Source organism: Oncorhynchus nerka, linkage group LG27 (assembly GCF_034236695.1).
Source record: "Oncorhynchus nerka isolate Pitt River linkage group LG27, Oner_Uvic_2.0, whole genome shotgun sequence".
NCBI lineage: Eukaryota > Metazoa > Chordata > Actinopteri > Salmoniformes > Salmonidae > Oncorhynchus > Oncorhynchus nerka.
The window spans coordinates 71,367,125-71,393,720 of record NC_088422.1 but is presented as its reverse complement, the minus strand read 5'-3'; the positions used below and the strand labels follow the sequence as shown (position 1 = coordinate 71,393,720).

Below are 26,596 nucleotides of genomic sequence, written 5' to 3'. Positions count from 1 at the left end.
AACGACAGGGTGTTGTCCAGGATCACGCCAAGGTTCTTAGCGCTCTGGGAGGAGGACACAATGGAGTTGTCAACCGTGATGGCGAGATCATGGAACTGGCAGTCCTTCCCCGGGAGGAAGAGCAGCTCCGTCTTGCCGAGGTTCAGCTTGAGGTGGTGATCCGTCATCCACACTGATATGTCTGCCAGACATGCAGAGATGCGATTCGCCACCTGGTCATCAGAAGGGGGAAAGGAGAAGATTAATTGTGTGTCGTCTGCATAGCAATGATAGGAGAGACCATGTGAGGTTATGACAGAGCCAAGTGACTTGGTGTATAGCGAGAATAGGAGAGGGCCTAGAACAGAGCCCTGGGGGACGCCAGTGGTGAGAGCGCGTGGTGAGGAGACAGATTCTCGCCACGCCACCTGGTAGGAGCGACCTGTCAGGTAGGACGCAATCCAAGCGTGGGCCGCGCCGGAGATGCCCAACTCGGAGAGGGTGGAGAGGAGGATCTGATGGTTCACAGTATCGAAGGCAGCCGATAGGTCTAGAAGGATGAGAGCAGAGGAGAGAGAGTTAGCTTTAGCAGTGCGGAGGGCCTCCGTGATACAGAGAAGAGCAGTCTCAGTTGAATGACTAGTCTTGAAACCTGACTGATTTGGATCAAGAAGGTCATTCTGAGAGAGATAGCGGGAGAGCTGGCCAAGGACGGCACGTTCAAGAGTTTTGGAGAGAAAAGAAAGAAGGGATACTGGTCTGTAGTTGTTGACATCGGAGGGATCGAGTGTAGGTTTTTTCAGAAGGGGTGCAACTCTCGCTCTCTTGAAGACAGAAGGGACGTAGCCAGCGGTCAGGGATGAGTTGATGAGCGAGGTGAGGTAAGGGAGAAGGTCTCCGGAAATGGTCTGGAGAAGAGAGGAGGGAATAGGGTCAAGCGGGCAGGTTGTTGGGCGGCCGGCCGTCACAAGACGCGAGATTTCATCTGGAGAGAGAGGGGAGAAAGAGGTCAGAGCACAGGGTAGGGCAGTGTGAGCAGAACCAGCGGTGTCGTTTGACTTAGCAAACGAGGATCGGATGTCGTCGACCTTCTTTTCAAAATGGTTGACGAAGTCATCTGCAGAGAGGGAGGGGGGATTCAGGAGGGAGGAGAAGGTGGCAAAGAGCTTCCTAGGGTTAGAGGCAGATGCTTGGAATTTAGAGTGGTAGAAAGTGGCTTTAGCAGCAGAGACAGAAGAGGAAAATGTAGAGAGGAGGGAGTGAAAGGATGCCAGGTCCGCAGGGAGGCGAGTTTTCCTCCATTTCCGCTCGGTTGCCCGGAGCCCTGTTCTGTGAGCTCGCAATGAGTCGTCGAGCCACGGAGCAGGAGGGGAGGACCGAGCCGGCCTGGAGGATAGGGGACATAGAGAATCAAGGGATGCAGAAAGGGAGGAGAGGAGGGTTGAGGAGGCAGAATCAGGAGAAAGGTTGGAGAAGGTTTGAGCAGAGGGAAGAGATGATAGGATGGAAGAGGAGAGAGTAGCGGGGAGAGAGAGCGAAGATTGGGACGGCGCGATACCATCCGAGTAGGGGCAGTGTGGGAAGTGTTGGATGAGAGCAAGAGGGAAAAGGATACAAGGTAGTGGTCGGAGACTTGGAGGGGAGTTGCAGTGAGGTTAGTGGAAGAACAGCATCTAGTAAAGATGAGGTCGAGCGTATTGCCTGCCTTGTGAGTAGAGGGGGAAGGTGAGAGGGTGAGGTCAAAAGAGGAGAGGAGTGGAAAGAAGGAGGCAGAGAGGAATGAGTCAAAGGTAGACGTGGGGAGGTTAAAGTCGCCCAGAACTGTGAGAGGTGAGCCGTCCTCAGGAAAGGAGCTTATCAAGGCATCAAGCTCATTGATGAACTCTCCGAGGGAACCTGGAGGGCGATAAATGATAAGGATGTTAAGCTTGAAAGGGCTGGTAACTGTGACAGCATGGAATTCAAAGGAGGCGATAGACAGATGGGTAAGGGGAGAAAGAGAGAATGACCACTTGGGAGAGATGAGGATCCCGGTGCCACCACCCCGCTGACCAGAAGCTCTCGGGGTGTGCGAGAACACGTGGGCGGACGAAGAGAGAGCAGTAGGAGTAGCAGTGTTATCTGTGGTGATCCATGTTTCCGTCAGTGCCAAGAAGTCGAGGGACTGGAGGGAGGCATAGGCTGAGATGAACTCTGCCTTGTTGGCCGCAGATCGGCAGTTCCAGAGGCTACCGGAGACCTGGAACTCCACGTGGGTCGTGCGCGCTGGGACCACCAGATTAGAGTGGCCGCGGCCACGCGGTGTGGAGCGTTTGTATGGTCTGTGCAGAGAGGAGAGAACAGGGATAGACAGACACATAGTTGACAGGCTACAGAAGAGGCTACGCTAATGCAAAGGAGATTGGAATGACAAGTGGACTACACGTCTCGAATGTTCAGAAAGTTAAGCTTACGTAGCAGGAATCTTATTGACTAAAATAATTCAAATGATACAGTACTGCTGAAGTAGGCTAGCTGGCAGTGGCTGCGTTGTTGTTGTTCTATCTCTCTATAGTGCTGTTTCTTGTATTATGGTCTCTTGTTTCTTTAGAGGTTTCACTTTGTTGTCCTTTTTCTTTTCCTTTTTCTTCTGTCCTTATTTTGTCTTCCTTTCTTCTGTTAACTAGATATTTTTTGAATATCTAAATATATAAATATATAATAAATATAAATATAATAAAACCAAATGTATGGAAGGCATCTACACAAACAGAGCAGTAAACAGTCCATCCAGAATGTGAAAGTACTAGACTATATTACTCATAATCTTCCTCTTCTTCCATGCCCTGGTTCTCTCAGGAAAACACATCATATGTTGAAAATTAAATTCAAACCACAAAGTAGAGGAATTCTCCCTCTCGGTCTCTAGAGCCCCGGTGTGGTGGATATATTATCTTGTCATAAAGAATGTCATTTAAAAAAAGATAAGTTCAATAATGAAAATAGAAAACAATGAAAAAGCTGTGTAGAATTCTGAATAAGTGCAGCTCCTACTGAACAGACCTTTCCCATTATAGGGTAGAGAAAGGCCAGAGTGATTTATTTTGATGAGGTTTATCAGATAAAACATCCACTTACCGGTATGTATAAAAAATAATTATAAGTCGAAGAATGCTTTGCAATTAGCCTCTGTTTTTAAGCCTCAGTTGTGGTGGTAATGTAAGGGAAAGGACGGCCTTGGCCAAGTGTTTCAACTGCAAGGAGTTAGTTAATGGTCTGTGCAGGAGAAGAGGACAATTTTCTGCTCCATGGAGAGAGTCTGCCTGCCAACAAACCACCTCAGAGAGGGACAAAGTTGGGTCTGCATGTGGGGTCCTCTGGTCTGGATGCACCTGCTCTGCAGCCACTCTGCCACAAAACAAAGCCCCTTCCTGTAGCAGCTTCCAAAACCACAGCTTGCAGAAAAACTGGGTCAGCCAGGCATACTGTACTGCTCAAACGTCCATACACGTATCCATGGACATTAAGTGAGCCTCTCAACATGGAAAACAAGACGAATCACATAATCCTTTCTCATCTTAAAAACTGTTTCCATACGCTCTACTCACTTTGTATTTATTCGCTCTACTGAAGCTAAATCCATCAAGACAAGAGGTCTTATACACATTTGCCTCAGATCTCGATAAGATCACAGGCCAGATAAAAAAAAGGTAAGAGTTCAGGGGGAACAAATTACACCATTTTGATAGATCACTATCAAGGTCACAAGGTTTACTAAGGCAATTTAGAAAAAAATATGTTCTGGTGCTCTGATGCATCAAAAAAAGAACACAAAAACGTACATGTGGTCAGAACTGCCAAGCAGAAGAAATATCAGCCTGCGCAGAGAAGTGTGAGATTGAACTTTACTCAACTTTCTAGAGTTCTCCCCATTATTTAACAATATCAACATTTCCCTTTACTGTGGGAATTGTGATCGAATCAATGCAATAGCCACTTTCAATGCAACATAACGAACCAAAAATAATTAGTATGCAAAACTAACTATGCAAGAGATTTTGTTGGCAGAGCACATCGGAGTAGGATTTCTATTGCATTGACAGGCACGACTCAGGCCTGCACTCTACACAGACCGGTGCGCCATAACCAATCAGAGCTGCAGTAGACCTTGGCTTGAATAAGCTAAGTAACCAATAGGCAGAGGGTAGCATAATGTGTCTGATTCTCTGTAATAATGGTATGGGAATAATAATACATTTTATTTTGTAAAGTGGTTTCTTGCATCAAACAAAAATGTTCAGTCACCACCTCATCTGAAGGACAAGTGGATAAACAGGTTAATGTCAAGCCCTGCATGTTTTTTTCAAAAGTCTCATGGAATGTAGGCCTTCTGTAGGCTGAATGATATAACATTTGAATATGGAAACAGCGGTTCTCTGATGCATTTTCTCCATAGTTTTTTTTATGGTAGGCCTAGATTATGATCAAATAGTCACAGTAGCCTACCTGGTCACTGTTAAAACAGTAAATTAAAGGGGGTACAACCTCAGTGTTCACAACGGAAGTTGCAGAGAATTTTCACAACGTTGAAGTTTGTGCTCATCGGACCTGAAATTTGCTCAGTGCCGCAAAAATTAGAGGGAACAACGCATGCGGTCACCTGCTCTTCATTTTCGGTAGAGTCCAATTACTGTAGCTAACCAGCTTGGTCCTGGAAAACAGTGTTGTTTGCCAACAGCTATGCTACTGTACAGGATCTGTACACATGACCTTGAAAGGAAAAGCAGGTCATTCTTACATCATCCAGGACAACACTCAGATGGGATGCATATAACGAGCATGACCTTTGAACTCTGTTGAAATTCACTGCCTGGGGACTGATCGTCACGATTAGGGAGATTCAATGTTTACATTATGAGACTGTCATTCATCTCATTCTCCTTTCCTTCATTCTTGTGCTTGGTGTCTTGTTTATCCTCTGTTTGGCCACAACACTGAGCTGATCGTGATTCTGGGGCTGCTACTCTTTAAACCGCCAAATAGTGATTAAGGTGTATCGACTGACCAGAAGAAATGGTCACTTATCAGGCTCAGTGAGGTATCAGGGCTCAGATCAAGATGGTGCTTAGCCTTGTCAATGTCCAAAAGGCATATGGTCAGCACACGAGAGATGGGCAAGGGACAGAGGCAGAGGGAAGAAGAGTGGGAAAGACAGAACGAGAGAGACAAAATAATACCTGTACTCCCTGTTCACCCACGACTGCGTGGCCACGCACGCCTCCAACTCAATCATCAAGTTTGCGGACGACACAACAGTGGTAGGCTTGATTACCAACAACGACGAGACGGCCTACAGGGAGGAGGTGAGGGCCCTCGGAGTGTGGTGTCAGGAAAATAACCTCACACTCAACGTCAACAAAACTAAGGAAATGATTGTGGACTTCAGGAAACAGCAGAGGGAACACCCCCCTATCCACATCGATGGAACAGTAGTGGAGAGGGTAGTAAGTTTTAAGTTCCTCGGCATACACATCACAGACAAACTGAATTGGTCCACCCACACAGACAGCATCGTGAAGAAGGCGCAGCAGCGACTCTTCAACCTCAGGAGGCTGAAGAAATTTGGCTTGTCACCAAAAGCACTCACAAACTTCTACAGATGCACAATCGAGAGCATCCTGTCGGGCTGTATCACCGCCTGGTACGGCAACTGCTCCGCCCACAACCGTAAGGCTCTCCAGAGGGTAGTGAGGTCTGCACAACGCATCACCGGGGGCAAACTACCTGCCCTCCAGGACACCTACACCACCCGATGTCACAGGAAAGCCATAAAGATCATCAAGGACAACAACCACCCGAGCCACTGCCTGTTCACCCCGCTATCATCCAGAAGGCGAGGTCAGTACAGGTGCATCAAAGCTGGGACCGAGAGACTGAAAAACAGCTTCTATCTCAAGACCATCAGACTGTTAAACAGCCACCACTAACATTGAGTGGCTGCTGCCAACACACCTACTCAACTCCAGCCAGTTTAATAATGGGAATTGATTGGAATTGATGTAAAATATATCACTAGCCCCTTTAAACAATACTACTTAATATAATGTTTACATACCCTACATTATTTATCTCATATGTATATGTATATACTGTACCCTATATCATCTACTGCATCTTTATGTGATACATGTATCACTAGCCACTTTAAACTATGCCACTTTGTTTACATACTCATCTCATATGTATATACTGTACTCGATACCATCTTCTGCATCTTGCCTATGCCGCTATGTACCATCACTCATTCATATATCTTTATGTATATATTCTTTATCCCTTTACACTTGTGTGTATAAGGTAGTAGTTTTGGAATTGTTAGCTAGATTACTCGTTGGTTATCACTGCATTGTCGGAACTAGAAGCACAAGCATTTCGCTACACTCGCATTAACATCTGCTAACCATGTGTATGTGACAAATAAAATTTGATGTGATTTGCCACCCTGCATACCACTGCTGGCTTGCTTCTGAAGCTAAGCAGGGTTGGTCCTGGTCAGTCCCTGGATGGGAGACCAGATGCTGCTGGAAGTGGTGTTGGAGGGCCAGTAGGAGGCACTCTTTCCTCTGCTCTAAAAAATATATCCCAATGCCCTAGGGCAGTGATTGGGGACACTGCCCTGTGTAGGGTGCCGTCTTTCAGATGGGATGTTAAACGGGTGTCCTGACTCTCTGAGGTCATTAAAGATCCCATGGCACTTATTGTAAGAGTAGGGGTGTTAACCCCGGGGTCCTGGCTAAATTCCCAATCTGGCCCTCAAACCATCACGGTCACCTAATAATCCCCTGTTTACAATTGGCTCATTCATCCCCCTCCTTTCCCCTGTAACTATTCCCCAGGTCATTGCTGCAAATGAGAACATGTTCTCAGTCAACTTACCTGGTAAAATAACGGGGGAAAAATAAAAAAGGGTGAGGAGATGTAGCCACAGTGGAGGCCATGAGGGCTCGCCTCTGATTCCAACAACAAAGCTCTCGTCGCGTGACTAAACCACACTGGCACAATTCTGGCAGCACGCTTTTGTCTTCCTTCTCTTCACGCTCCACTGACAGGCTACACATACACCAGCATTTTGAGTATCTAGTTTCCCCTACATCAGAGATAACTCTTACTTTGAGACAGAGTCAAAATACAGGAACATATGGCATCAGTCAGTCCTCTTTAAATGGCACAAGCCATTGCCAGGCAACAGCACTGATTGGAGCTAATTAAAGTTAATATACCAGTCAAAAATGTCAACAAAAGTGTCCTGTGGAATAAATTAAATAAACATGTTTTGCAACTGTTATTCAGATTATGTTTCCAGAGGAGCTTCTCTAAGAGGCTATCACTGGATTAAAATAAATCATAAAAACAGGAGCACCGATGCTTATGACCTGCTGGGCTTAAGCAAGAGGTATGAAGAGGGGATCTCATGTCCTAAATGAGATTATATAAGAGTTCAGCTGTTATAAAAGGTTACAGCTCTGGCTAATTGCTGGTGCAGGTCTTACTTGACAAGCTGCTAAATGCAAAGAGGGAGATGGAGCATGAGTGATAAAGAGGGGGAGGACTGACACATGATGCTTTACAAACACGGTCTAGCAGGAGGAACACACCATCCTTTTACTGTAAAAGGCTCCGTCGCCAAACACCCACTACCTACATAACATGATCCCCAGGCCTGCGGATGGCTGGCATAACTGAGCGCTTCTCTAGTATCACGTTGTTCAATTTGAATTCATAGGGCTGGCCAGGGTTGGCCAGTGCAACAGCGGGACAGACTATCTGGAGTCGGGGAATATTTCAGAGGAGCTTTATTTATAGCGAGGGGGGGGGCTGATTTTCTCACAACTAAATTTAGCCAGGGGTAAATACTTAAACTGATTACTCAAAGCGTTAATAGAATAATAAAAACGGAAAACCCCTCTAAACCAAAGCACGTGTGTACACAAATGCTCACAAGGCCGCCGCAGACAAGTATTGCATGAGGGAGGCTTTCTTTTCTTTCTCCTTTAGCATTATGCTGGGTTCAAGTATGTTAATGGTTTACTGTTATACAACTGAATACCTTTGAATTTTTGTCCACATTGGGCTTGTTAACCGCGTGACTTAGCTGACTCTGTCTTCTCAGTTACTGAACGTAGCTTCTGCTTGCTCGCAGGGAGCCCAAAGGTTGAGTAAACAGAGCAACATGTAGGGTACAGACTAGATATGGCATCAGAAATTAAGAGAGGTAGCATTATCAAATGGACATCACTGAAAGTTACACACAAACTCTCAGCCATCTCTCTTAGAGAGTAGGTTTAGTGCTTTACTAAACAGAACAATATATTTAAAATGGAAACTAACGGAGCATTTCAGATAAGCCATCTTATGGGTGATGGACATAACAAGTACAACATAAATACCCCACTTTGTGGCATTCACTATCTCTAGTGGTACAAATACAGACAAACCACAATGAGCCAATACACTATGACACTACACAGCTGAAAACATAAATTCCTTAAGTTAACCAATAAATGGACAACCCATTCTACTACATTTTGCCAAAGCATAGGCCTAATTTCTCTCTATTCTCAGCCTTGCTAAGCTCCTATCCTACCCCACCCAGTGAAGGAAAAAAACTCACCGTGGTCTTTCTTGCAGGGCTCTTTTGTATGTGATCCCTTTTGTGGTTAGTGTTTACATTAATGACAGGGCTAGAGACCCTTGCCCCAGAGCCGTGGGACACATGGATGTGTACATGTGGAGAGTTCGCTAGTTTTTGGTTGGAAACGTGACATGAAATACCAGTATTATGGTAGGGGACTTCCAGAGAAAAGCTCCTTTGTAAGGCGTGATGACAATGGTTTTCCTCAGGCATTTCCTGTCCATTTCCATTGTCTGCGCAACGGGCACTTTGGCTCCTCTCTGAAAGTTTAGCTGAGGGGAGCAAGCAAGCCGAGGTGCTGCGATACAGCTTAATGTGGCGAGGGCCACATTCACCCTCCAACTGAGGGGCCTGGGTTAGAGATTCAGGACATTCAACATTGACTGTTGTTCTGTTTGTAGATGCCTTCCCAGACATTAGTCGCTGGTGGGCAAAGTGCAGTAGCACACTGGAGTGTCGGTCTAAATTTTCCGAGCGGTCAGTCTTCTCACACTCCTCCATTTTGTCTTTAGGTTTATCCGGAAGTGGAACGTTAAAATGCACCATGGGCCTGGCGTCTCGGAACTCCACTGACGGAAAGCTGCTCTTAGAGAGTCGCAGGCCGTTCATCGCCGTGGCGATGGATGCTTTCGAGGTACCCGTCTCGTCCTCCTGCAGGGGCTCACTGGGGGACAACTGGAGCTGGTGAGAAGTCTGGTAGGAGCCCCTGACTGGAGGCAGGGCGGGAAAAGCCACAGGACTGACCGGGGAGGCTGGTGGTGTATTACAGGGGCTCCGTGGAAATATAACCAGGGAGGAGCAGCGTCTCAGGGGGACCCTGGCTTTCCTACGGGGCAGACTCGTCTCCTGGGCTGCCCTACGCTGATCTGGGAGCTCTGGCTCAAAGATGCTGTTGCTGCTGCAGTAGCCTGCGTCACTGGCCGTGCTGTTTCTACAGGAGCCCCCATCTGAGCCACTGCCCGCTCCCACCTCGCAGACCCCTGGCTCCCCGCCCTCAGTGCTGTTCTCCAGCTCTCCATTCAGCTTGCCACGGGGCTGCAGGGAGATCTGCAGAGTACTCTTCTTGCTGCCGCTGCCGGTGTTCACCTTGGGTATAAATACGGATGAGTAGCGCTGTAAATTACCGTACTCTGGTGACAGGGGAGGCAAAGCCAAGGCTAGCTGCCCTGGAATCACCTTCATGTGGACAGAGCTGTGTGCTAGGCTCTCTGCGGGGCTGCGGGTTGACACACAGAGACCGCTCTCCTCACCATGGCTGCTCAGGCTCTCTGACAGAGGATCCGTGTTGCTTCTCCTCGACGCAAAGTGCAAGCGGAGCCGGCGTGCCATTCGTCTAACGCTCTAATCCCTGGGAGCCAGTAGTGAGCATGGCAAGGCAAGAGACCTGCTGGGGAGAAAAAACGAACAGCGGCAAGGCAACTTCTCAGAGTCCCGTTCTGCTCTGTGATTACAATCATTAGCGGCTGCACATAGCCAAAATAGCTCTGGTGACAACCTACATTCCTCTCAGGGCTGCTCTTTAAAGCTAGCAGTCAGGGGAGGTCAGGTGCTCTTCTGTGGAGCCACGACCCAAACGCACAAGCCCCTCAGACTGAAGTAACCCCAGTGGTCCGCCTCTTTAAGGAGCTGAACTCAACCCAGTCACAGAGCTGCACCAAGGCTTTAAAGGGCAGAAGTCCCATTCCAGCCAAACCTCAGCCTTGTCACAACTGCCATCTGAAATATAGACAGACCGTGTCCGACACCCCCCTGCCTCTTCCAAAAGCCCCACTCCTCCTGGTCACCTCACTAGAAACAACACAGGAGTCTCTTCAGCATGGAGAACTGTTTCAGGCCACTCACTCAAGACTCTGGCACTACTGGCTCCCAGCAGCAGCTATGCTTCTAATGTTTCTCCTGTGCTGTGCCACCACAGATATTTTTACCCACTGGTATTGAATTACAGGAAATCAAGAGGAATGAGTTTCAGCAAAATTCTATATGAAACTGAGGAATGGGTGTCCTAATACACACACACTTTTTTGTATTACTATTTTGACAGGTGAGCCCTGTAGATACAGAAATATACATATCTATACAAAAAAGCACAATATACACATTCATCATAAAAAACGAATCCACACAATCATAAAAAACAAACAAGTTCAAGGGTCCTCTAACAGCAGTCTGAAAAGCCCTAGAGGCACCAATTCCCCCAATTTCAGGGTGTTTTGGAAATTGTTCCACATGTAAGGTGCAGAAAAACGAATAGCATCCATACTGGGAAACCACCGTGGCCGGGGAAATATGTCGGAAAGATACTGGTAGTTATTACATTAGGCAAAAGTCAGAAAACTCATAAACTAAACAACAAAAATAATTGTTTATCGGTTAGACCTAGCTTCGTTTTCACATTTAAACATTCACACCTACTACAAAACAATTTCACTCCTACAGTAGCTCGGCACATAAGTAGGCAACTATAGAGAGCTTAATTTCATGTATAAAGCAGCTCTGAAAAACAAAGGGATATATGCGGCATCACCTGTCATTCGACACCTCATATAACAGCCAGTAGTTGGTTTAATTCCCTCTATGCTGTCATTGACATTCCACTCCATATCAACCAAAAGCTATTGTGTGAGGCTGGGGCTATTCTGGGGCATTACTGTCAGCCTGGCCTGCAGGTCAGTTCCATACTGTAATGCTATGAAAGTGGCACAGGCTGGATGTGACAATGACTCACCAGTTGAGACTGATGCAGTCAGAGCGCCCACGTCACACCACGTGCCACATAGTGACTATTCCCACAACAACCCGTGATGGGCATGGGGGTATCAGGAAATCTCAGGAGCCACTAAAGTATCAACACTGATATATTGTGTACATGTACAGTAGGTTAAGATCTGCGCAAATCTATTGATATCAATGAATTATAATTTACATGAAAGTCAGTCAGGCCTACATGGTGTGTCTTAAATTTGGATGAGGCCCCATGTTTGCACAACTTTACACACTTAGATGTGAGACTATCCTGGGTATCAGTCAGCAGTACTCCTGTCACTCCATGCTATCAAAAGCAGCTAGGCCAGAGCCATGGCTAGTTACCCCCCACATAAGTATTCAGCTATGTGGCCGTTGGCAAAACAACAACGCTACTAAAACAATCACTGCTTGGTCATACTTGAGTTAGTTTAATGTGTTCAGAACCAAATAGCCTACCTTTCACTCTTAATAAGACCCAAGGGGATATTCTATTTCCAATACCTGGATTTAATGGAGACAAATTGCTATAAAAAAGGTATACTAGTATTCATCACAAGTTAAAACATAGGTCTGTACTTTTGGACAAAACACCAGTGTTAACAACCTAGGTCTAGGCTAAATGTTACTGAGGCAGTGACATACACACAAACATACCTTCCTTTATGTATTGTAGGTCATACATGTAACTAGCATTCTCTGCTTGATACTGGTCAGTAGACCTCATGAAAGAGGTAACTGGGTCATTCAAAATATGTGGATGTGACAATTACAGAGACCAGAAATAAACAAATGAAATAGAGGTCGACCGATTAATCGGAATGGCCGATTAATTAGAGCCGATTTCAAGTTTTCATAACAATCGGTAATCAGCATTTTTGGACACCGATCATGTCCGATTACATTGCACTCCACGAGGAGACTGCGTGGCAGGCTGACTACCTGTTACGCAAGTGCAGCAAGGAGCCAAGGTAAGGTACTAGCTAGCATTAAATGTATCTTACAAAAAAACAATATGATAGGTCATTAATATGGTCAAATCCAGAAACTAAGGCTCGTATTTCTGTGTGTTATTATATTATAATTAAGTCTATGATTTGATAGAGCAGTCTGACTGAGCGGTGGTAGGCAGCAGCAGGCTCGTAAGCATTCATTCAAATAGCACTTTACTGCATTTGCCAGCAGCTCTTCGCAATGCTTCAAGCCTATCAACTTCCGAGATTAGTCTGGCAATACTAAAGTACCTATTAGAACATCCAACAGTCAAAGGTATTTGAAATACAAATGGTATAGAAAGAAACAAACCAAATTGAACATGTTTCATTATTTATTTGAGACTAAATTGATTTTATTGATGTATTATAGTAAGTTAAAATAAAAGTGTTCATTGTTCATTCAGTATTGTTGTAATTGTCATTATTACAAATACACACACACACACACACACACACACACAAATCGGCATCGGCTTTTTTTGGTCCTCCAATAAATCGCTATCGAAAAATCATAATTGGTCGACCTCTAAAATGAAAGCCAAAGACACCTGGAAGGTAGCAATACAAACAGGTAGGCCTACTCAGGTAGTGTTGGCATACTTGAATATAAACTAGGCCTATTCATAGAGTAAAAGTTATTCTGACCATTGTCAGAATGAATCAAGTGATAACACACCACATTTACACTCCCCTACGTACTTATTTGGACAGTGAAGCTAAAACTTTTAAATTTGGCTCTATACTCCAGCATTTTGGATTTGAGATCAAATGTTTAATTTGAGGCAACAGTACAAAATGTCACCTTTCATTTGAGGGTATCTTCATACATATCCGTTTTACCGTTTAGAAATTAAAGCACTATGTATCTAGTCCCCACATTTGAAGATGTCAAGTATTGAGAAATTCACTTCTGTATTAAAGTAGTGAAAAGTGTAGTATTTGGTCTCATATTCCTAGCACGCAACAACTACATCACACTTGTGACTATTCAAAAACTTGTTGGATGCATTTGTAATTTGTTTTGGTTGTGTTTCAGATTGTGTTGTTCCCAATATAAATTAATGGTAAATAATAGTGTCATTCTGTAGTCACTTTCATTGTAAATAAGAATAGAATATATGTTTCCAAACACGTCAACATTAACGTGGATCCTACCATGATTATGGATAATTATGAATGAATCATAAATAGTGAGAACGTTAGATGCACAAACATCATACCCCCAAGACATACTTGGGGGGACATTACATGTATGCCTTCACTCATCATTCATTCACATTAACCCTTTCCACTCGTTGAAAATTGCAGATTTTGTAATTGATAAGCACCGAAATTGGAAACCAGAGCCTGTACAGTAGTAACATGCTACACGTGACACCAGAGCGCAGGTTTTCCAGTTCACAGGGCTGTATGGGTATGTATGACTATGTATGACTGACAGACATTATAAACTTGAGCACCGCACGAGACAAGAGGATGCCCCCGTACCTCCCGGTAATTGGGCTACTTTTGCACATTTGTTGTCAGAGTGAGGATAATGCTGTAAATCAGGAGGAGTTTGTGTTCTGAAAGCTGAACCGTTGAGAAATATAATAAATATCGCATTTGAAGTTATACTAGCAAACCACACACTCAACAGTTCAAATGTGCACTTCACTTCACATGTCCATATTTGAAAACATGTCATTTACATTATCAACATTTATGATCGCTATGTTTGATCCACAGTTACAAGGATGACATGTGTTATACCCTGGGTTGTCCTGGACACAATGCGCCGGTATGTCGTATTGTGAAGAACATTTGCCGCAGAACACACACTTGAATGCACTCATGAGTCCATTCTGTGCACCAAAATTACGTCTGAAGTGCCTTTTGAAAGCCTAACACTAAAATCATATTTTATAACTAAGCTAGCCAACAGAATCAGCTTTCAAATGATGCCCCTCTGACACAGATTGCGATTTATAAATGGAACATTTTTAGATTGCGTATACAACAGTAATGTGTGATGGTTGGGACACAGGGCTGTGTTCCAAACAAAAAACTACAAGTGGACTTGCTTCAGTTCCTCAATGGCAAAGCCATGAGAGCACAAAAAAGGAACTTATAGTTGAGGGCTCTTTCCTTCAACTATATCATAAAAGTAGGAACTGTGCACAGTTTGGAGAGGTGTGTGGCCACTTGGAAACACCAGTATGACCTCTCACTCCAAACAATGTAATCGTTTTTTAATATCTTGCACCTATTCCAAAATGCCAATGAATATTCTTATTATGTTACTGAATGTATCCAGAGTATTTTCAGATTTTCGTTATTGAAAAATGCTGTGAAAAGTACAGTAAATGTAAAATGCACATAAAATCAAAAGTGTAATGTTTGGATTCAGTCTTGTGTCAGGTGAACGGTTGAGTCCTCACCTTTGGCTTGATAATTTCCCCCATAATATCCAGTGTTCTTTCAATTGCTAACATGGTCATGCATATTCATATTCAAATACTTAACTTCGGACTAGTTTAATACACAAATGAATTTGTTCAAATACTTATGAACCTCCAAAATGTGGAGACTAGATACATAAAGTGCTAACTGGTAAAACATATGTACAGGATTATAATAACTATCACTATGTCTGTGCCTTCAAGGTCATTTACACTTTTAGTAAAGTGAGTCAGCAGCAGTGGTGGCAGTGTCAAAGCCACAGGTCTGAACATACTGAAGGAATGTGGTCATCCTGTCTGGGTTGGCGCCCCCCCTTGGGTTGTGCCATGGCAGAGATCTTTGTGGGCTATACTCAGCATTGTCTCAGGATGGTAAGTTGGTGGTTGAAGATATCCCTCTAGTGGTGTGGGGGCTGTGCTTTGGCAAAGTGGGTGGGGTTATATCCTTCCTGTTTGGCCCTGTCCGGGGGTGTCCTCGGATGGGGCCACAGTGTCTCCTGACCCCTCCTGTCTCAGCCTCCAGTATTTATGCTGCAGTAATTTATGTGTCGGGGGGCTAGGGTCAGTTTGTTATATCTGGAGTACTTCTCCTGTCCTATTCGGTGTCCTGTGTGAATCTAAGTGTGCGTTCTCTAATTCTCTCCTTCTCTCTCTCGGAGGACCTGAGCCCTAGGACCTTGCCCCAGGACTACCTGACATGATGACTCCTTGCTGTCCCCAGTCCACCTGACCGTGCTGCTGCTCCAGTTTCAACTGTTCTGCCTTATTATTATTTGACCATGCTGGTCATTTATGAACATTTGAACATCATGGCCATGTTCTGTTATAATCTCCACCCGGCACAGCCAGAAGAGGACTGGCCACCCCACATAGCCTGGTTCCTCTCTAGGTTTCTTCCTAGGTTTTGGCCTTTCTAGGGAGTTTTTCCTAGCCACCGTGCTTCTACACCTGCATTGCTTGCTGTTTGGGGTTTTAGGCTGGGTTTCTGTACAGCACTTTGAGATATCAGCTGATGTACGAAGGGCTATATAAATACATTTGATTTGAATATCGTAATGACTTACCAGACGATTCTCATCAAACACCTCCAGCAACAGCCGATGCTTCCTGGGATGAACCTGAAAGAGAAAAGTTCGACTTCAATAAATGGGTCCAAAAACATCAACAAATTGAATCAACAACGACCGGTCATTAATCTCCCCAAAATGTTTTAGTCCGAAGATCAAGTATCTATCAGCCCCCAGTATCTTAGGTGTCTGGTTAGACTGTAAACTCTCCTTCCAGACCCATATCAAACATCTCCAATCCAAAGTTAAATCTAGAATTGGCTTCCTATTTCGCAACAAAGCATCCTTCACTCATGCTGCCAAACATACCCTTGTAAAACTGACCATCCTACCAATCCTCGACTTTGGCGATGTCATTTACAAAATAGCCTCCAATACCCTACTCAACAAATTGGATGCAGTCTATCACAGTGCAATCCGTTTTGTCACCAAAGCCCCATATACTACCCACCATTGCGACCTGTACGCTCTCGTTGGCTGGCCCTCGCTTCATACTCGTCGCCAAACCCACTGGCTCCATGTCATCTACAAGACCCTGCTAGGTAAAGTCCCCCCTTATCTCAGCTCGCTGGTCACCATAGCATCTCCCACCTGTAGCACACGCTCCAGCAGGTATATCTCTCTAGTCACCCCCAAAACCAATTCTTTCTTTGGCCGCCTCTCCTTACAGTTCTCTGATGCCAATGACTGGAACGAACTACAAAAATCTCTGAAACTGGAAACACTTATCTCCCTCACTAGCTTTAAGCACCAACTGTCAGAGCATCTTACAGATTACTGCACCTGTACATAGCCCACCTATAATTTAGCCCAAACAACTACCTCTTTCCCAACTGTATTTAATTTATTTATTTATTTTGCTCCTTTGCACCCCATTATTTTTATTTCTACTTTGCACATTCTTCCATTGCAAAACTACCATTCCAGTGTTTTACTTGCTATATTGTATTTACTTTGCCACCATGGCCTTTTTTGCCTTTACCTCCCTTCTCACCTAATTTGCTCACATTGTATATAGACTTGTTTATACTGTATTATTGACTGTATGTTTGTTTTACTCCATGTGTAACTCTGTGTCGTTGTATGTGTCGAACTGCTTTGCTTTATCTTGGCCAGGTCGCAATTGTAAATGAGAACTTGTTCTCAACTTGCCTACCTGGTTAAATAAAGGTGAAATAAATCAAATAAATAAAAAAATCTGTCAATCACAACAAATCCTTAACCGTCATTAGGTATAGAACTCAACCAGTTTACTATTTGTTTCTAAGTTCAAATTGAATGTTTCTTTAGAATTGGGTGTACCTTCTAAACATCTCTTTCGTGGCCACACAAAGCGTTGGTATGTGGAAACATAACATTTGACCTCGTGTTGCTCAGAACTCACATACCATGAAAACAGTTAGGCTACACAGCAAAGCAAGATGTCACAAACACCCACAGAGAGGTAGTGGTAACTTCCCCTGAGCAATTTCATAAGAGGTCTCACAACTAGGTGAAGATGACATTCAAAGCAAACTGATTAAAGAACATCAACACGAGCGGCATTGTCTACACCAGTGGTTCCCAAACTTTCTATAGTCCCGTACCCCTTCAAACATTCAACCTCCATCTGAGTACCTCCTCTAGCACCAGGGTCAGCGCAATGTCAAATGTTTTTTGCCATCATTGTAAGCCTGCCACACACACACGATACAGTTATTAAACATAAGAATGAGTGAGTTTGTGTCACAACCTGGCTTGTGGGAAGTGACAGAGCTCTTATAGTACCAGGGCACAAATAATAAATCATTTTGCTCTTTATTTAACCATCTTAAATATAAAACCTTATTTGTTAATTGAAAATTGTGACTAACTCACCACAGGTTAACAAGAAGAGTGTGCTTGTAAGGATGCACATAACTCCGCAACGTTGGGTGGTATTGGAGTCTCATTCTTAAATCATTTTCCACACACAGTCTGTGCCTGTATTTAGTTTTCATGCTAGTTAGGGCCGAGAATCCACTCTCACATAGGTACGTGGTAGCAAAGGGCATCAGTGTCTTAACAGCACAATTTTCCAAGGAGGTATAGTCTGAGCACAGCATAATCCAGAAATCTGGCAGTGGCTTCGGAATAAATCAAATTTTCACAGAACCGCTTGTTGCAATTTCGATGAGGCTCTCTCGTTCAGATATCGGTAAGTGGACTGGAGGCAGCGCATGAAAGGGATAACGAATCCAGTTGTTTGTGTCATCTGTTTCAGTTAAGTACATACGTAATTGCGCACCCAACTCACTCAGGTGCTTCACTATATCACATTTGACATTGTCCGTAAGCTTGAGTTCATTTGCACACAAAAAAAATCATACAATGATGGAAAGACCTGTGTGTTGTCCTTGTAATGCAGACAGAGAAAAGCTCAAACTTCTTAAATCAGAGCCTCAATTTTGTCCCGCACTTTGAATATAGCTGAGGAGAGTTCCTGTAATCCTAGATTCAGATCATTCAGGTAAGAAAAAAACATCACCCAGATAGGCCAGTCGTGTGAGAAACGTCATTGTGAAAATTATGGTCAGTAGGGAAATCTTTAAGCTCGTCTATCAATTCCAAAAAAAGTGTCAATACTTTGCCCCTTGATAACCAGCGCACTTCTGTATGTTGTAAATGCGCTACATGGTCGCTGCCCATATCATTGCATTGTGCAGAAAATACACAAGAGTTCAGGGGACTTGCTTTAACAAAGTTAACCATTTTCACTTGTAGTGTCCAAAACGTCTTTCAAGCTGTCAGGCATTCCTTTGGCAGCAAGAGCCTCTCCGGTGGATGCTGCAGTGTACCCATGCGGTGTCAGGTGTCTCCCTGTCATGGCTTTTGCACCATCAGCAGATACCAACACTTCTTGACCATCAAAGTCCATTTGATATCACAAAGCTGTCCAGCACTTTAAAAATATCCTCTCCTGTTGTCCTTGTTTCCAGAAGAGGATGTCTTGACCCCCATAAACTTAACGGACATATACCAGGAGCTGTGCCAGGCCACCACGTCTGTTGACTCATCCAGCTGTAATGCATATATTTCAGTGGCTTGTATGCGAAGCAGTAATTGTTTCAAAACATCTCCTGCCATGTCACTGATGCTTCGTGAAACTGTTGTTTGATGAAGCCATTGTCTGTATATAGCTTTTTTAACCTTTTCCCCCAGCATTGTCCCAGCTATATCCGTGGCAGCAGGAAGAATTAAATCCTCCACAATAGTATGGGGCTTGCCTGTCCTAGCTCACCATATAAGACGCGTCTAGCCCCTTATTATTAAATGGTATCTGTTGCTTTTATATATGTCTTACTACTCGAAAGTCTTCTTAATTTTCACTCAAAAAACTCCTGTGGCTTATTTTTCAAATTGGCATGTTTTGTTTCTAAATGTCTGCGCAAGAGTGAAGGTTTCACCAAGTTGTGAGATAGTACTTCTGCACAAATAACAGGCACTACTCCCAATATAAGTGTACCCCAAATCAATGTAGTTATCATATTTGCACTTCTTTGCCTGTGCTTTCCCAGGTAAGGGGGCAGTAGCTCTTCAGCTGCATCAGATTCACAACTGTCAGTGTTCATGCTAGCTGGGCTAACAACAAATGTAGAATTACTGATGCTAGCATTGGATGTGCTTGTGGAAGCAGAACAACTTGTGTCGTCGACAGGTGCAGCAGTAGCAGTACTATCAGTAGAGCTGTTATGTGTTTCTATGGACGCGGGCCTTACTTTTTTAAAACCATTTTCGAGAAACCAGAATGAGCAGCATCTACGTTTGGCTAAATATGGACCGTTAGTAGAATTCCCGCAAGAGAGTAACGGTTAATGTGACTGGATGTTAAATATTTGACTAGGCTACCTGTATTTGACATTGTGTTGTTATTTCGTTGAACACTAGATGGTTTAATTTGAATTTTGGCAGTGAAACGAGGCTACTCAGGCGAGAAAAAAAACTCATCCAAATGTATAGCCTCTTTGGAAAATATAAATGGACTCTTCGGAAAAAATATTGAGGCGTACACCCGACGGCATTACGCGTACCCCAGTTTGGGAATACCTGGTCTAGACAAAATTAAGGTACAATAGGACATTCGTTTTTATTCATTCGTTTTAAAATGGGAAAAGGAGGACCAGAAAATATATTTGTACTAGCGAAAACATCCCAAGCACTTCCTACTGTAAAAGAGGTTCTTGGAAACTAGAACATGGCTTTTATTTAAATCCATCGCTAACTGGGCTAATGAAAGCTAACTGGATCCTCCATCTGCTGACACCCAGGTTTAATTACAAAACCCGTCCCATTTGACACAGAATACACCTTTTTTATTTTACATTAATATTTCTCTTTAATATTTTCAAATATAGGTGTATTTCCTCACAATGCTTAAAACCGAGTGAGAATAATCTATAACTAAAATACGTCAGAAAACCACCTGACAGAGCTGGGAAGGGGCGCACAGTGAAAGATAGTAACGATTCCCCTGACAGGGTGGTAAAGCCAGGGTGGTAAAGTCATGTCATGACTACTGGGAAATTAAATGTGTTTCTGTTAAAAATGGGCCCGCTTGCTAAGTGAAGCCATTATTGACACTGCCACGTTGGTAAGGTGGGTCAAATAGGCCGCAACTCCTGTAGAATATATGGGAGAGTGCGTTCGGCAAATATAACTTGTTTACTTTATAATATATGATTAACTTCAAAAGAACAATCAAAAGATACAGATAAGAGACAGGCTAGGGAGTCAGGTGTTTTAAAATATATTTTAATATTGGTTTGAACACATGTTATTTTATCAAAAAGGTTCTAAAGATTTCCAGGGCAGGCATAAACATAACAATATTCACAATAGGGACAAGTAAAACAAAGTGCAGGGAGCTGTTAGTGTTACAACAGCTGTATCCATCTAAGGAGAATCCACTGAGTACTGATTTACAGTACCAAGACACCATGATAGAGAAAAGCCCTGAATAGACTGTAGGAGATGGAGAAATCTCAACTGGCATGGTGACATGTTTTTTTTTTAAATTTCAAATGACTGGGAGAGTGTTGAATCACTGTCCAGGGCAATGAGACATTGTGCCACACTGCCATCATTTCTAGATATGGCTAATACGTTTCTAAGGCTTAAACATAGTGGATATTTGACTGAATGTGTGCAACTATATACACACACACAAAAAAGCTTCCTGATCAATATCCATGGCCAGAGGAATGAAAACATTTCAAATATCTCCTTCTGTCTCCTGGCGAGATGGGCCAAGTCTCCTGCTATGTGGTATAACCAGATGCAGGTAGAAGTTACCCCGCTCTATGCTTTTCCTCCACATGCAGAAACTGTGGTTTTCTCCATCAAGATTAAATTTTTGCAACCACAATAAGCTTATGTTTGTTGAAATAACGAATTCAACCTCCGTCAGCAAAAGTTCCAGCTTTTGAATTGTGCCCTTGAACTTCAGGTCTCAAGGTACACTAACAATTCAAATTCATATCTGTGCTCCCATAGCTACTAAAGAAGGGTTGTGAATATTTATGTCTGCTACTCCAACATAGAGGATCAACCTAATGAAAAACAATCAGGACAGAAGGACCTTGGCATACGCAGCTTTCCACACAAAAACGTCAGAGCAAGGACTCACGCCAACACCAACTGACTCACTGAGGCTGTTTCACACCCTCAGTTCAACATTTAATCAAGCTGTGTTTACATGCCCAAGAAAGGAGCCAGGGGCAACAATACTCACAGGATGCTGGGTGGGTCTTACTGACCAATCACAACGCCCAACACAGTGGAGAACTTCCTGTTGGTGCTGATTATGTACAGACACCGGTAAACATTGTAAAAAAATCATAATAATAACGACACGTCTGCAGACTTGAACATAAAAAGTTTTGCGTTCTGACTTTTAACTTGCTGTTTGTGAAATGTTAGCATCCCAGTGAGAATCTGGAGCAGCTTCAAACATTAATAGAGAACATATAACTGGGCCATTAGGGCTAGGAAATACGTATCTAGTTAATTGTCCATATGACATGGAGGCATGCAGCAAAAAGAGATGAGATCAAGAGAGAAATAAAGAAATAGAAAGGTTGAGTCTTAACGGTCCTCAGAGCCCTGGGTAAAACAGCAACTACACACACAAACAATGCTATTTTTATCATACATTTGACTTACCCTGAAAAATAATTCCTCATTCCACTTCGGGTCCAATGTCTGGAAAAGACAATGTATTTAAATGTAAATAGGATACTTACAAAACAAACAAATAAATGCTCTGTACTTATTCTGCTGTCGCAGTTACTCACCTTTTTAATTGTTTTAGTCTGAAGACTTGTTAGTTCTCCATTGACAGGGTCATAAAGGGACACTCTTGTATATGGATCACTGTGGTAGAAAATGAAAATACAAGGCTCAATTTGATGTCTCTTTCCCTTGGTGTGGACAAAGATCAAACGAGGGAACATCTCAGCATGAAACAGTTTTATCCCACAGGCCATATGGAGCACAAACCAATGATGTCATCAGAACTATAAATAGTTGCACTGAAAAAACACGGATCTTTTACAATTTTATATTTAACTAGGCAAGTCGGTTAAGAACCAATTCTTATTTTCAATGATGGCCAAGGAACAGTGGGTTAACTACCTTGTTCAGGGGCAGAACAACAGATTTTTACCTTGTCAGCTCAGGGATTCGATCTTGCAACCGTCCAATACTAACCACTAGGCTACCTGCCGTCCCAATACAATGGACGTGTCGAAAAATAGTGTTTATTCGGCACTGCTGACATGAGGGGAAATGATGGTGGGCTATTTAGCGGAAAGAGCCTGGAGATTCTGAAGCATCTACTGTATACAAGGGCACAGTACTCCTGATTATAGCGCCATCTTAAGGTTGCACAGGACAGTTACAGTACGGTCTACGGCGAGTGGACAATTTAAGGAACGCATGGAAGATGACGCAAGCCTACTTAATATAAATAAGAATATCATGTCTTCAAAGCAGGACAACACAAGGCTGTCTTTCAACCCACTGCTATGGTGCTGAACCTTCCATTCAACAATGCAAAACAGGACCACAGAAACTATTTTCTGTCAGTGGAACAGCACATTTTGAAGATTTACATTTAAGTCATTTAGCAGACGCTCTTATCCAGAGCGACTTACAAATTGGTGCTTTCACCTTATGACATCCAGTGGAACAGCCACTTTACAATAGTGCATCTAGGTCTTTTAAGGGGGGGGGGGGGGGGGGGTGAGAAGGATTACTTTATCCTATCCTAGGTATTCCTTAAAGAGGTGGGGTTTCAGGTGTCTCCGGAAGGTGGTGATTGACTCCGCTGTCCTGGCGTCGTGAGGGAGTTTGTTCCACCATTGGGGGGCCAGAGCAGCGAACAGTTTTGACTGGGCTGAGCGGGAACTGTACTTCCTCAGTGGTAGGGAGGCGAGCAGGCCAGAGGTGGATGAACGCAGTGCCCTTGATGATTTTGCAAGTCTCAGGTTTTTGCGCTCAAGTTTAATAAATACGTTTGTATTTCTAAATGCACAGGGCCTTCAACAACCATATAGTATAGTATGCATGCACACCACTAGGTCCACAATGTTGACTAAATAAATAAAAAGTTCCACACACACATGGGCTCATTACCAAGTGTTTACAGTATAAACTGACAATCAGTTTGCTGTTTATAATGAAGTGGGTAGATGTGTAAAATGATTGGGGCAATAAACCTGCTTATGAACTCTAGATGTGTTTTGGGCAAAACAGCACACAGAACTGTAATAGATGATTTAGGAGTCCAATAAGTTAGGAAGGGTCCACAGTCCACACTAAGGATCATGTAGAATTAGAATTGAGTATTTTATGGTATAACATGGCCAAAAGCATGTTTCCTAAAAAGGGAGTATACCAAAGATAGTACACTGTATTTTGATAACATGAGACACCAGAATTATACAAAGATACTGAAGCAAAGCTCGCTAACATGAGCCTGGTTACAATTCCAACCAAGTGGGTTAACCCTATGGGTGCGATGCATAGGGTTTTTGTATTTGACACCAATGACCTGGGTTCGCTTCTCTGTACCGCTGTTCGTTAAATTGGTTTCAGAATTGGGATTGCATCCGACTGAAAGGCCAGACGTGTGAGTGGTCAAAGCAGGGGGATGTGATTTTGCGTTCGGAGGGGGCAGTGAAGCGATCCTCGCTAATATGAGAGTCACTTCTCTGTCCCAACGTTCGCTGTAATACCATAAGAAAATAATCTCCTGAATTTGCTTAAGTGATACTGATAGATTGGATTATCCATTTGAAGACATATTTTCCTCAAAATCAAGACTGACCTGGCTCCAAGGATATCTTTCTTGGCCAAACCAATTCCAGCTATGACTTTCACTCTCAGAATTCTAGCCTCATTCTGGAAAAAAAACACAATAAGGACATAAATCACACTATTAGCTGCTTACAGTGCATTCAGAAAGTATTCAGACCCCTTGACTTTTTTGAACAAGGCCCTTCTCCCCCGATTGCTGTTTGGCAGGGGGCCAGCTCTAGGACAGGTCTTGATGGTTACAAACTTCTTCCTTTTAAGAATGATGGAGGCCACTGTGTTCTTGGGGACCTAAAATGCCACAGACATTTTTTGGTAACATTGGCCAGATCTATGCCTCGACACAACCCTGTCTCGGCGCTCTACGGACAATTCCTTCGACCTCGTGGCTTGGTTTTTCCTCTGACATGCACTGGGACCTTATATAGACAAGTATGTGCCTTCCCAAATCATGTCTAATCAATTGAATTTACCACAGGTGGACTCCAATCAAGTTGTAGAAAGATCAAGGATGATCAATGGAAACAAGATGCACCTGAGCTTGATTTCGAGCTCAAAGGGTTTGAATACTTATGTAAATAAGGTTTCTGTTATTTTATTTTAATAAGTTCGCAAAAATGTCTAAACATGATCTGGCTTTGCCATTATGGGGTACTGTGTGTAGATTGTTGAGTATTTATTTAATCCATTTTAGAATATGGCATAACATAACAAAATGTGGGAAAAGTCATGGGGTCTGAATACATGCAAAACTGTAAATATCAGGTTAATGATGTTAGCTACATGAATGTCACTTACTGTAAATGACTCACAGGGAAATGTGAGTCATTTATCAAAAAGTGTGTTTTTCCACGTGGATACTCATTTGATCTCAAACATTCAAGATCAATTTAGGCCACATTAATAATGACTTGATAACTCACATGACTCCTTTGGGCAATGCTCGGAGTTTATAGCGAAATGACATGGTTAGTTAATAACCCTTCAATTAATGTATTGTTTTATCTATTGGTTGTCAAAAGTGTGCGTTAGCTAGCTAATTAATCAACAGTAGGCCTATACAAAGATGACAGCTACCAGATAGCTGATGACGTACTCCGTGACCATCAACTGTTACACATGCTAACTAGCTAGCTAGCTGGCTAACGTTGCTTCGATAAAATGGATATAGGTATGGTGGGACTTGACTGTCCAACTGACAGCTTGGTTGACAATACCCAAAGAAATGTAATGACACTTTAGCTAAAACACTTGGATATAACGGCATTTGTCTGCCCAGTTAGTTAATTGGCTAGCTAGTTAGCTAAATATTTACCTCATCAGTCTGAAGTCCACGGACCTCGGGAAGTGCGGCCATACTCATATCCTCAGCGCCGTAGCCTATGTAGGTCGATTCAAGTAAAATGTCCCGAATGGTAACGCTGTAGGTGCTCTAGCACCAATTCACCTTTCACGAACTAATGAACTGTACCAGACACGATAGCTAGTTAAATGTTAAAATGTGTCGTGCGTCGTTCTCAACTAACAGGATCCTGACTCCTCTCCTCCCTCTGCTACCACGCCTCACCCCCTACGTAGTAATTTCATGAGAACATGAAGTACAATGTATCCACAAGGTAGATACAAAGTAGCTATCAACATAACATCGGTAGTTGGTGCATATGGTTGTAACGAATAGTTGTGAATCTTAACTTCCATTGCAGACCAGGACAAATAATGTACCCATTTCAAATATTGTAATGTTGCATAATTTTACAAACCACTGAGACTAGCCCGATAATGGACAAAAGGAGCCTAACCTTACTCCTTATTGTCCAAGGACCTTACATGTTCTGTTCAGAGGCGAATTGGCTCTGGTAGCAAAAACATCCAAATAATCCATCTAAACGTGAGTTGATTGTCAATTGAGGTACGGTTCAATAAACATAAAGCTCTCTTTCATATCACATCAAAATAATTTCACAAATCCAAAATATACACTTACTGTACACCGTTTTAACACTTACAGCCAACAGTATTTTTTTGTGACAACACATTTGTAGCATCCGTCTTCCGTTGACACACAGGTGTTCTAAAACACAGATAGGTAATTAAACATAGTATCTTTTGTCTTTTTAGAATGGCGCTGGAGGGAATGGCAACCGTTTTACAGGGCTCCGGAACAATTGGGCTTTTTTGAGCTGATCTTAACTTTTTGTGTATGAAATGTTTCCGCCATCATTTCCTATGACCATAGAAAGCTTTCGGACATCAGAACAGCAATCACTAACCTTGATTTGGATGAGGATTTCTACTTCAAAGAGTTGGCAGCCAAGGACATAATGCTCATCCGGACCAGGCCCAAATCCCTGACACTCCAAAATTGAA

General features: G+C 43.2%; 1 protein-coding gene across 1 annotated transcript in view; it reads right to left on the bottom strand.

Annotated features, from left to right (window-relative positions):
* Window positions 1–25,792, bottom strand: part of LOC115112284 (E3 ubiquitin-protein ligase NEDD4-like) — a 53,943-nt gene extending 28,151 nt beyond the window's left edge. The window contains 6 exon segments of the mRNA XM_065011955.1: window positions 8,630–9,736; window positions 15,893–15,946; window positions 22,076–22,114; window positions 22,207–22,285; window positions 24,243–24,316; window positions 25,545–25,792. Coding sequence (XP_064868027.1) covers window positions 8,630–9,736; window positions 15,893–15,946; window positions 22,076–22,114; window positions 22,207–22,285; window positions 24,243–24,316; window positions 25,545–25,592 — 1,401 coding nt within the window. The 5' untranslated portion in view covers window positions 25,593–25,792.
* Between the last annotated feature and the right edge of the window lie 804 nt (window positions 25,793–26,596).